Genomic DNA, 13276 nt, shown 5'->3' with positions numbered 1-13276 from the left:
GCCACCACTTATATCAAACTTGTGGCTGCCAATTAATGCAAAATGGTAGTAGCCAGAAACTGGCGCTCCACCACATCAAGCCTTTTCCTCCCAAATATCTTTCCCATCTGTGAACTTGATTTAAACTTGGGTCTTCAAAAGCCAATCCACAGCAGATGGTTACACAATTGTAAAGGGCATGCTGTGCAAGGGATAAGGCCAGCCGTTGTTGAATCAACAGCTCACATCTTCCCAAATGCGCTTGCTTCAGTACTTAGAGAATAAATCACAGCAAGGTTTGTTCAACTGTCAAACTTAATGAATAAGAGAAGGTGTCACACCTTATTTAGAATGAACTTGTCACACACAGTTTGCGACAGCTCTCACAATATCTTATTGTAGCAAAGATCCTATTACATGGAGAAATTTCAGTTTCGTTTGCAGCTATGAAAACCTGCTACACCTAACCCCACACAAATTATTAGGTTACGAATCCAGCTTTTTCTACAGCAGGTAAGTGGGAGAACTTTGCAGGCAAAACCCCTGGCATTTACAGCCTTGGGTAGCAAGTTCGGGAAAGATCTCTGCATAATTCAGGGTCATCCAATAAAGATCAAGAGTGGGAATGTGAGGATACAAAGGAGACACTTCTTCAGAGGGTGCACGGTTAAACTATGGAATTCATTATCACAAGGTTCTTGTAACCAACTTATCCTCCATAAATTTGTCTATTGTTAGCTACTGATCATGATGGCTGTATGCTACCTCCAGGATCAGAGGATCCATGACTCTAAATACCAGTCACTGGGGAGCAACAATGGGAAGGGGTTAATGCACTCATGTCCTGCTTGTGGGCTTCCCATAAGCATCTGCTGGGTCACTGTGAAAACAGGATTCTGGTTCAGATAGATCTTTAGTATCTCTCCAGAACAGCATAACTCTTATGAGACTGCTTTGCTTCCAGTTGACAATCCTGGGCTTGATGAACCAGAGATCTCTTGAGAACAGCCCCAAATCAGACCTAAGATCTATCTAGCTCAGCAACTTGTTTCTCGCCGTATTTATTTATTTGACTCATATATTCATCCCATCATGATCACCAAAGCTCAGTAACAAGGCTGGTTGACACACCTCCAAAGGGAAGTGGGATGCCACCACAGAGGAGGCCATGTGTCAAGTTACCACACAAAGGGCTGCATCCAGAGGGCCTCTTCTGCAGATCACAAATTTCAGGAGCTCAGCAGATGTCTCTATGAAATCCATAATCAGAGCATGAAGGCCACAGACTTCTCCTGTCAATGCTGCCCTGCAACTAATATTGATTAGCTTACTGCTTTTGAACATGCAGGTTCTCCATTTTCATCATGATGGATAGCCACTTGCCTTACAACCCCTTTTAAAGCCAGGGGAAAGAAGTTCCACATGATTTTCCCATGCATGTCCATAAGAAGTGGGTTAGCTCTCTGTTCTTCCACCCCACCTCATCCAGATCAATCAATAATATGGAAGAAGGGATTCACTCACTGATCCCTATCAGAATCTGATCCCCATGCTTGGATATCCCTATCTATCTGTGGCATATGTCCTGCAAGTAAGGCTAACTCACAAATCCACCAGAAGTAACAAAGTTGGAAATCTGGTTTATCATGTTTATACAGTGAAAACTATGTATATATTTCAAAAACCTTAGAACAGAATAGCAAAAAAGACAAAAACCAAAACACTACGTTGCTGTCCAGAGAGCACCTCTAGTTCATTCCTCCATTCTGCCTGCCTGTCTCTACAGGGCTAAACTCTTCTATAGATTCTTCCCTTTAACAGCTGCTGTGTTCAGGGGGTAAATAAAGGCATAGACCTTTCCTGTGCATCAGCAGCTATCCAGCCCTTTAATTTGAAGCCTAGTGAATGGTTGGTAATCTGTGAAATAGCAGGTGATCTTTCTCTCCTATATACATACCTTTACAAGCTCCATGACAAGGTACAACTCAGTGGGCATATCCATTTCCTCAATCAGAAGAACAATATTGGGATGCTTGACCCTTCTTAAAATGGCCACTTCATTCTGGATCATATGCTCCTGCCACAAAACAAAAGCAAACCACATGTAGAAAGACAACGGAAGAAATCCATCCATCTGCTTCAGTTCCCCACATTGTGTTTCATGCAGAATGTGTGGGATAAATATCAGCCTTATAAAACCAGAATGCTTAGCTCAACTTAATGCATGAAGGGGTTAAGACCATAGAGTAAGCAGTCCTCCCAGACTTAGTTAGGTCACACTCCTTCACATAGAAAGGGTTACAAAAAGCCTTTGTTCACTTCCCCCCTACCCACCATGAAACCAACCACAAAGAAAATCTGGGCTGATTGCTCCAAGTCATCTTGTGTTTCTATACAAATAATTTAGAAACATTTACCAATTTTGAAACTAAGTTTTTCTGTCTGTGTGCTCTTGCTGTGTCTTGTCCCTTGGCACACCCCTTAATCTGTTCTGGGGGTCCCCTGGACAGGACAGGACAACCATCGGCAGGATCAGAAGAGGGGGAACGTTTCACTGACCAAGTGGAAATCCTTACAATGACAGGACATTAGTTGGATGCCACCCACAATAAATATAAAAGAAAACACATTTATTATTATTTTTATATAGATTATTGTTGTTGTTATTTGTACTGTGTGTTCAATTGTTGGGGAGCTTATTTGGTTGTAAGCATTGACAATTTCAATTTTAAAAGAGGCAAAAGTAAATAAATACATGAAAGTAAAACACAAAACCATAATATATAGATAAAATAGATACAGCAGGCAAGTGCCAATAAGACTACCAATATGGCACCAGGAAAGATTCTCTGTTCCATAATTGGATGCCACAACTGAAAAAGCCCTCTCCTGGCAGGTTACCCACCTCACTTCATTCAGTGGGGACACCTGGAGCAGGGCTACTAAAAAGGGGATACAGTGGTACCTCGGGTTACATACGTTTCAGGTTACAGACTCCGCTAACCCAGAAATAGTACCTCAGGTTAAGAACTTTGCTTCAGGATGAGAACAGAAATCGTGCTCCGCCGGCGTGGCAGCAGCAGGAGGCCCCATTAGCTAAAGTGGTGCTTCAGGTTAAGAACAGTTTCAGGTTAAGAATGGACCTCCGGAACGAATTAAGTACTTAACCCGAGGTACCACTGTACTAAAGTTAGAGTAGGTGAACATCGAAGAAAGAGATACAACGGGGAGCTTCTGTACTTACTTTTCCTCTACATTTACTTTTTTTGATGATTTTCAGAGCATATTCTCTACCAGTTGACCTAGAGAGAGACAGAAAGAGAAATCAACAGAGAATAGGAAGATGAAACAATGAATTCTGTTTTCAGTTCAAACTGCCTTCAACAAGTAAAGTACAACTACTGCTCCTTTTTGTTTCCACGGAAAGGCTTGAAGCATTGGAGAAAGAATACAGGAAGGAAGGGTTAAGCTCCATCTCCCAGAGGCTGCTCTCCTCCACCGGATCTCTTGCATCACATCTAACTTGGCCCTAAGGCTCTGCTGCAATAGTATTGGCTCTATTTTATGGGGGTGGTTATGCGTGTGCTCATTTCTGTGATACTATGTTTATGTGGAAAACATTTTCTCTCTCTCCAGATAAAATAAAAGAAAGGAAAGGAAATTATGAAGGACCTAAAATGCACGAGGTGCTCACTGGAAGGACAGATCCTGAAGCTTAAGCTTCAATACTTTGGCCACCTTATGAGAAGAGAAGACTCCCTGGAAAAGACGCTGATGTTGGGAAAGATGGAAGGCACAAGGAGAAGGGGACGACAGAGGACGAGATGGTTGGACAGTGTTCTTGAAGCCACCAGCATGAGTTTGACCAAACTGCGGGAGGCAGTGGAAGACAGGAGTGCCTGGCGTGCTCTGGTCCATGGGGTCATGAAGAGCCGGACACGACTAAGCAACTAAACAACAACAACAACAAAAATGCATGAGACAAATATGCATATGTAGCAGTGAGCAAAGAAGGAATGACCACTGGGAGGCATGCAGAGAAATGAAATGCGGTGGTGCCTCTGTAGCAGCATAACCAGACGCCAATTCTATGAGTCTTTGGCTCTCCCACATTGGTCTCTATAGCCACAGATATGCTGCAAGCTTCCAACAGTTTTGTTTCACCCCCAAATGCACACTGCTCCACTGTCTCCTGAGACAGATGGATGCCAAGTATCCTTTATGAAAGCAATGTATTCCCATATGTGGGAAACCAAGTATCCCCCCTAATGTAGAGTTTACATTCTCATGTTTTGTTTTGCTGCAAAAGGGCAGATGAATAGGACGGATTATTAATATTAGCAGAGACAGATTATAGAGACAGCATGTAAAGAATGATGAACGATGTAGTCACATTATTTTGAAGTAACAGCCATATGGTGCTTTTTAGATTTAACCAAAATGGTTTTATACAGCACAAATACAGAAGCTCATATAGGGTGGTTACACTATTCACCATTCGTTGAGACCTGCCTTTCCAGGGTACTACCTGCAGTTGAGGTTTGATTGAGGTGACATGAGATGAGCCATTTTAGTGGCTTCACCAGCACGGCTGCCCAGTTAACACCCCACGAGAAGCCCAAAGTTGGCCTAGCAGGCTGCCAGAAGGCAATTCCCAGTCTCCGATTTCTCATTTGCTCCTCCTAAATTCTGAGGGAACTCAGAAGTGAAGCTAAAGTTTGGCTTAGCGTGTCTTCCAAACCAGTACTTGTGGTTAAGCTCCCTCTCTGTCTCCATGGGACATATGTGGTGCCCTCTCTCCCTGTTTGCCTTTTGCTGGTTGGTGAAGACATAATGGGCGCCAGGGAAATTCTCCTCCTTCTCCACTCCCTGCCTGCCTGCTGTGGCCTCCCCAAATCTGCTCCTGGGGGTTGTGGGAACCTCTAGAACAGATTTAGGAGGCATGCAGGGAGAAGATGGGGGGAGGAGAAGTTCTTGCACTAGCGAGCCTATTTAATTGGACACTGTCCTTTTAATCCAGCAGGTTCCCCCCCCACCTCAGTACCCAATGTTTTATTTATTATCAGTTGACTTTCATTGAATTTATTGTTTCATACAATACTGAGATTTTTAAACTGCTTTAAGGCACTAGAAGGGCAAGGCCAAAATTTCCACATAAACAAACAAACAAACAAACAAACAAACTATTAAGCTTGCAAAGCAACCCAAAAAGGGAAATATGACGAGCGAATGTTATAAAGCTACCATTTGATTGCTGTTAGAAGCCACCTTTAGGTTTGACAAGGTGAAGCAGAACGGTTTCATTGAATAAGAAACATACAGCATCCTGCCATCTAACAGGAGTGAAATGAAAACTTCAAAGTTGAAAACCTCAAAGATGAAATTGTGGATTTAAAGCGAAGGCTTGGCAACAAGTGAACAGATGTACTTTGCCCTATTCAGGTTGTTCAAAAACTGAAGCTGTTAGAAAATGGCTCATGCGTGTGTAATTAGCCATTCTTCTGTTTTCCCCACTAGAGGGCTTCTTAGCAGAGCTACGAGAAATAAAGAAGCATCAATAAGCCATCTTTATATGCACAAACTTATTCTGAAGAGTTTCACATAAATATATGATAAAGGCTTTATTGCTTCAAGAAACATTTAAGGCCTATGAACCAAACACTGTGGTTGCCCCCCGTTCACAAAAAAAGCAACTTATTGAGCTTGGCTGAGCGTAACTTAACTACATGCTGGAAAGATTAGCTCTTATTATGAAGGGAATTTATATGTGATCAATCCAACAAGCTTGCGACAGCTTGACTGCTTTTAGGTTTGACTCGCCTTTTACAACAGAATAGAATAATAATACTAATACTGAGAGTTATAAACTTTTAGCTTAACATGTTTTATCACCAACAGTGATGGAAAACCTAGGAAATGCTAGGAACACCCCACAGAATCAGATATTCAATAAATAAAGCACAACTTGTGTACCATTTACAGTGAAAAATACAAGAAAGACTACAGCAATATCAAGGTTGTAAAAAATAGAAAAAGTTCCCTGAATAAGTTAGCTTCCCTTTTCCTTAAAAAAAACAACAAAACTGTCCAGGTATAAGAAATAAGAGGCAAGCAGTATTACATGCTCACTAAGCAGGAATATAGTTAAATACCTTTAAAAAAAATTATGCTATCTGAATTTATGTACTGCCAATTCTTCTATGATTCCATTCCCTCTTACGTCCCTCATCACAAATATTTGACTCCAGGCCTTATAATAATTATTACTAAACTGACCTGAGAGATTCCAAGCATGGTTGCTTTTTATCAAAGCACAAAACACACAATTTTGCATTTCAGAGCAGGTGCATGACAAAGAACAAAGAGACTTTTCTCCAAATCAGGCATAGGCATTTGTTTAATCTGAAAGAAAAAATTCTGAAAGAAAAAAATAAATACAAAAGAGCCCTGATTGTATTTAAATCAGATTTAACGATTTCAAATAAAATTTCTCTTTTTTTCATTTGGAATTATCTGCTTGAACCCAAAGTTTTGCATTGCAATCTGTAGTCTCTATTGACTTGCATAAGAGGAAAGGAATTCTGTCCTCTTAAAAAATGGCTGGTGGCAAGACAAAACCCACCTTATGCTAAAAACCTTGGCTGGGGCTTTCTCCAGCTTTTATAATTTTAAAATCAAATTAACTAAATGCAGATTAACAAAATACAAATGAAGGTTTTACAAAAGAAATAAATTGAGAATCTTTTTAAAATCTCCCCCCAAAAGAGATTTTCCAGTGTACATCCTTTGTGTATCTTTAACCTATTGATTACTGTGATTATTCAACATCAACTTCGTTGGACTGGTCATGTTGTGAGGATGCATGATTATCATCTTCCAAAGCAACTACTCTATTCCAAACTTAAAAATGGAAAGCGTAATGCTGGTGGTCAACAAAAGAGGTTTAAAGACTCTCTCAAGGCAAATCTAAAAAAACGGTAGTATAAACACCAACAATTGGGAAACACTTGCCTGCAAGTGCTCCAGTTGGAGAACAGCCTTTACCAAAGGTGTCATGGGCTTTGAAGACACTTGAACTCAGGACGCAAGGGAGAAATGTGCTAAGAGGAAGGCACACCTGGCAAATCCACACTGTGATCAACTCCTGCCCAGAAACCAATGTCCCCACTGTGGAAGGACGTGTGGATCCGGAATTGGCCTCCACAGTCACTTATGGACTCATTGTTAAAACCGTGTTTATGGAAGACAATATTACTTGGCTACGAGTGATCGCAGAAGAAGAAGAGGAGGAGGAGGAGGAGGAGGAAGAAGAAGAAGAAGAAGAAGAAGAAGAAGAAGAAGAAGAAGAAGAAGAAGAAGAAGAAGCAGCAGCAGCAGCAGCAGCAGCAGCAGCAGCAGCTGGGCTAGGACTATGATGAATCAAGATCAATTTCCTCCATGAAGCTCACTGGGTGACCTTGGGTCAGTCACTTGCTCTCAGTATACCTTACAGGACCATTGTGAGGATAAAAATGGGAGGGTTTATCATGTATGTTGCCTTGAGTTCCTCTTCTGCAGCTGCCTTAGTGATGCCTATGGGAGCTGTCCACGGTCCTGTTCCCATCCTTTCTGCTTCAACTGGGCATTGCCTGCTTCCCCTATGAATTTCTCTGGGCCTCCTTCGTAGGCATTCGTGTACAATGAATGTGGAACTGGATACTGCTATCCTACAAAGTGGCCACCAGGCAGAGTCTACAGTGCTGGGCTAGATGTACAAAAAAACTGACCAAGTATAAGGAAGTATCATAAGTTCCTGTGATATGTGCACAGAACACTCTTTTACGTTTTGGGCAGAAAGAAGAATTGAGGCCTGTGGCTCCAGATCTAAATAATAAAAAACTCTCAGCTGAGTAGTCAGAAGAGAAATGCAGGCATTTGTTTTCCAATTGCAAGGGAAATGATTTCTAATGTGTTATTTTAGTACAATGGGAAAGGTTTCACAATCTCCTAGAAGGAGTGTGTTGAGCACAGTCAAGGAAAAAGCCGCAGGGATGGGATAAATCAAAGCATTAAATTTATAGATTGTGCCTGCAAAACACTTATTTCCAGGCATAGCTGGCGTAATTTTCCCATTGTGTACACATGGATCTGAGACATTCCTTTGTTCCATATGTGCTGGAAATGAAGATGTGATCCAAGAGAAGCCTGACATTAGTGACTGCTTTAACAGTAATAGGTAGGAAATCTTTCTCACCTTTCTATACACTCCTTTACAATGGCAAAATTTCCATCTCCTATAGTCCGGCCAACTTTATATCTCTCTGCTATAGAGGCTGGAACCTGGAAGCCTTCTTCCAACACTTCTGAAAAGAATCAGTACATTTTTATTGGTAGAGAAGGTAACGCAGATATGACACATAATACGTATTTTACCTTATGGTTTAAGACAACTGGAAACCATTCAGAATCAGCATTCTCATTTTGCTGATCAGAGAAACCGTGCCATTGATATTGCATACACTCAACAAGTTTCACCAGGCTAAGTATGAAAACTTGTAGGCACCAGACCCAGTTTTACACATTTACAAACAATTCTTTGGCATGTATGAACCTTTTAAAAAAAAATTATACAAAACAGATGTTTCAGTGATCTGCTCAGAAATAGTTCAATCTCAGGTGGAGACTGCATTAGTTCAACACATCACAATTAAATCTATCTACAAAAGAAGTCTAACACTCGAGCACTTCTTTTATTACATCCTGTAATCGGAGACTGCCATAAACTCACTCATGTGATAAGTGCTATTTTCTCCTCTGTATTAAATATTTAGTTTTTAAATAAGTGTTCTCAATAATGTCACCAACATATACAACCTGGGCACCAGATGCTTTAAAATCACAGTAAGTCAAAACAGTGAAGGAAAGGGTTTTCTAGTTATTGTATTTTAGTAGCCATTAGAATGCCATTACTCTTCAAACAGTACTCAAAAGCACAGTTTGCAAGTGTCTAATATCGTTTTAAAAAGCTAGAGCCATAAACCTTCACTTACATGTAAAGTGTTTGGACCAGTTAAATACTGGCAATAGTTACGTATTTCAAATACTACCACTTGAGTTTCTAGCAACTACCAGAAAGAAAGAAAGAAAGAAAGAAAGAAAGAAAGAAAGAAAGAAAGAAAGAAAGAAAAGCACTTAAATATATGCATCTTAAAGCAATGAAAGCAGAGCTGATTCCAGGTTTGAAGCAGCCCTTGGCAGTGCCTGTTTGTGAGTCCCCTCCTCCAGCAGTGGTCCTTGGTGAGTTTACCTGGCACTGGTGGCCATTTTAAGTTATCACAACGCCTCAGAGCAACACTACATCAGGGACATCATGGGAAATGAAAAAGGCGGCTAAACAAAAGGGAGTGCAGGGCAGGGCAGGCATCAGCAATGGGCTTTGCCAGGGAGCTGGGCACCAGCAGCTGCTCAAGGATGCTGAGGGCTGATACTGGCCCTGAATGAAAGTGTGATCAGCCTGCGTAGCAAACATTCCCTTTTCTATTTTGGCTTACAACTTACAACTTTGATGCATGTGTTTTATCCATAATAAATTTACAATAAGTAACAAAATAAGGGACGCGGGTGGCGCTGTGGGTTAAACCACATAGCCTAGGGCTTGCCAATCAGAAGGTCGGCAGTTTGAATCCCCGTGACGGGGTGAGCTCCCATTGCTCGGTCCCAGCTCCTGCCCACCTAGCAGTTAGAAAGCACATCAAAGTACAAGTAGATAAATAGGCACCGCTCCGGAAGGAAGGTAAACGGCGTTTCCGTGCGCTGCTCTGGTTTGCCAGAAGCAGCTTAATCATGCTGGCCACTTGACCTGGAAGCTGTACGCCGGCTCCCTTGGCCAATAAAGTGAGATGAGCGCCGCAAACCCAGAGTCGGCCACGACTGGACCTAATGGTCAGGGGTCCCTTTACCTTGACCTTTAAGTAACAAAATAACTGATAAAAACAAAGTAATCAGCTAGTATAAAATGCTGACAATGACTGTAAGATGGGAGGCATATTTTGTGTGCTGGTGTGGCATATTAACACACACACACACACACACACACACACACACACACATTACCTTCACCAGGTCCATCATTTTCATCCATGGAGCTGCAGACTTTGGTAGATGCTAGTGAGGTAGAGGAGCCACTGTGCTGAGAGCTCTAGAAATATAGAATTGGGTTCAAGGGGAGACACATGGGTGGGAAAGGATTGTTAAATTGTGGTTTCAATGAAGCTAGCTAATACGACAAGATATCTAGGCTGTCTACCTGCAAAAAATGATTTTTTAAAAAAATAAATGTGTACCTTTTGTATCATGTTCTTTGAAGGGACAATCTGTTTCATTATTCACCGCTGAGCTTCTAAAAAAAAAGCCTTCTACTCAGAAAGCCTAGCCTAACTTCTAAAACGCGTACATTCTTTCATTAACTATGTTGGAAACTACTGAAAGCTCATCTCCCCCTTCCTGGCCTTCCCAACCTCTTCAAATAATTTAGAATATTTCTGCTAATATAATCACTCCTCCTCGCCATTTGCCTCATGCCACACCTGTAGCTCATTAGAAGTATCTGCACGGGGAAGCTTCTCAGTGGTCCAGGAAAATTTTGCTCAAAAGAGAAATGCAACAGAATTTTGTGTTAATTTTTGGAAACCCCTATTTCTAGACTAATTTGACCATGCTGGATTAAAAAAACAAAACAAAACCTGCTCTTCCCAAACTGCTAACTCAAGCAGAAGCCCAGAATTTGAGGTGGCATCTGAGCTGTGGTCTTCAACAAATGCTTTCTGTTTCCATGGCTGTACAGAAGCTTGAAAGAAACTAGGGGTGTCAGGTACCTATTAAATCAATGGAATACATATCAAAAGCACCCCACAATATTAAGTCATGAAAATAATGCTGCAGTCCATATAGCGCTATCAAAAGATAATGCTTTGAAACTGTCTTGTTTTGTTAAATGTTTGGATGACTGGCATCCTGGAAACAGAGAGGAACCTTTTAAATATTCCATGTGACTTACAAAGTGTTGTCTCGGCTGAAAGCATATGGCTAGCAGTAATTCTTTAAAAAATGTTATATTCATAGGTTTCTGGGCAATTGTTTGCTTCTAATGAAAGAGTGGACGCAGTGGGAAGCTGTTTTGTTGGGGAGGCTTGGGAGCCAAAGGACCATCAAAAGAGAGCTACCAAGCCTTCATGGGGAGTGTCTAGAAATAGGGAAAGGGTGGGGTGTTTTAACTGTGCTTCACTCAGAGATCACAAATTCCTGAAGGGGTGATTGGTCCTGTGCCCTGAGCCATTTATGCAGCCAGCCAATGAGAGGAGAACTGGTGATGCAAAAGTCTTTTAGACAAGGATTCAAAGCCTAGGCATGGGGTGGACAACAGACCAAAATAAACGAGAACTTGCTGGGATTCCTGAGCCCCTGTTGCTATCCTTGGATGATTATATACAGATTTGCAATTTATGCAGCAAGGGCATATTTAGATTTGCGAAATGCTAGATGTGCTGGTTGGGGAGTGGGGAAACTTACCTCAAAGTGCCAAAGTGCAAAGAGGATGGAAAACCTACAGCAAAGCTCCATGACCCCATTCAGGAAAGATAACAAGTACCACAAAACAGTCTCTCAGTTGAAAAACATGAAGTGAAATCTTTGCCAGTATTTATTTTTTGTTGCTATTGCTCCCATATTTTTTAAAAAAGATACTGCAATCCAATGCTCTAATTACATAGTGATCTCTGGTTGGGGGGAAAAATGTAATATAGCCGCAGCAATAATTTATTTAGGTCACCACTTTTTTTAAAAAAAATGGCTCTCATGTATTTTAATTGGAAGTTTTAATTGGAAGATTTCAGCAGATAAGCACCTCTCCAACATTTTGAATACCATTTCAGAATGATTTAACCCAATGCTCTGCATTCTGAGTAAAACATTAACATCTAAGCAATATTTTGTATGGTACTTTTAAATAATGGAATTTAATTATAAAGCTTATTATAAAGCTGCCTTGGTTCCAAAGCTGTGGGATTCTTATTTACATAGGTGAGTGCATTAATAACATGCAGAATGAGAATCAATTAAATTTAAGAAAATGTTTGAGTGTTTGAAGCCGGTGCCTATTACAGAAGAGGCAGGAGTTTTGTGAATAGTAGGGAGGAGCAGCCAAATAATGCTGCAAATTGGGGTGATTTGGGGATTGCCCCCTCCTCTGAAATGAAGCATGATGTCAATAAACCTGTCCCACCCCACCCTGGTTTGGACTGGGGCACTCCCCTCTAAGCCTTGTGTTACTTGGGAACTTTGTTTTTCTGCTTTTCTGTGATCTACCCAGTTCTATTTTCTTATATAATATCCTTGTTCCTAAGGGCTTTGCAAAAAGTGAGACTGTCTAAAATGTTATATGTGGCGCACCAAAGAGATTTGGATTATTTTGCTTGTTAAAGCACATCAATGGAGGTGTGGGGTGTTTTTGTTTGGTTGTTGTTGTTGTTTTACCAAAAAAGTCATCACAGGTTTGTTTGTTTTTTAAATCCTATGTTTCTCTGCTTTAACAACAACAAAAGAGTTCCTTTCAGAGAACTTAGGTCTTAGGGCCTATCAGAGATCTGTAAGGGCCTATCAGGAGACTGGCAAACCCTACTGGAGAACACAAACAAGAATACACACCACTCAGTTTCCTTTTAATTATTTTACCACTTCCCCTTCATAAAGGACTACGTTGGAAAGTCAATGCTTTTCCCCCCTCCCCAACAAAAATCCCTTTTATTTATTTGACTGCAATTTGGCATGCTTAATCTACTCTGGAGAGCCTCCTGTGCCTGAAAAAAATTCATCCACTTCAGTGAAAAGAGGTTAAAATTGTAGCCATTTTTAAATTCTTGATTATAGTCCATGGAGAACACGGAGGTTCATTTTACACAGAATGGCTTGTAACACAGATTGAAGTGGACAAGGGTACACAGCAACTCAGAAATAGATCATAATTTTTATAAACTCACAGAAAGATACAAGGTGAATGTTAGAGGCCGAGCACATCCATAGTAAACGACACACTTTTTTTTAACCATTTCTGTTCTTACTACCAATATTACTGGTACATATCTATAATATTACTACACTCTTACATATCCAATAAAACAGTCCTCAAGTTTTTAAAAGCAACAGTATTATACTAAATTAATAAAGGAAGATATGATATTAATAAAGATTTCATTGTTATATTATTAGACAAGTTTATGCATTTTCTAATTCGTTACTTGCCTTAATTTTTTTAAAAAAATAT

General features: G+C 40.6%; 1 protein-coding gene across 4 annotated transcripts in view; it reads right to left on the bottom strand.

The window, feature by feature from the left end:
• DCLK1 (doublecortin like kinase 1) overlaps window positions 1-13276 on the bottom strand; it is a 203178-nt gene that overhangs the window by 37130 nt on the left and 152772 nt on the right. For 3 of the 4 annotated variants that reach the window (XM_083609117.1, XM_083609115.1, XM_083609118.1), the window contains 4 exons: window positions 10072-10156; window positions 8213-8321; window positions 3224-3281; window positions 1937-2056 (listed from right to left, as the gene is read on the bottom strand). In XM_083609117.1, coding sequence (XP_083465243.1) covers window positions 1937-2056; window positions 3224-3281; window positions 8213-8321; window positions 10072-10156 — 372 coding nt within the window. The remainder of the gene's footprint in view (window positions 1-1936; window positions 2057-3223; window positions 3282-8212; window positions 8322-10071; window positions 10157-13276) is intronic. The other variant, XM_083609116.1, reaches the window with a different exon arrangement.

The sequence above is a fragment of the Podarcis filfolensis genome, assembly GCF_964270895.1.
Source record: "Podarcis filfolensis genome assembly, chromosome: 4".
NCBI classification, from domain to species: Eukaryota; Metazoa; Chordata; class Lepidosauria; order Squamata; family Lacertidae; genus Podarcis; species Podarcis filfolensis.
Note: the sequence above shows the minus strand (reverse complement) of the source record. Positions and strands in the feature narration are given on the sequence as shown.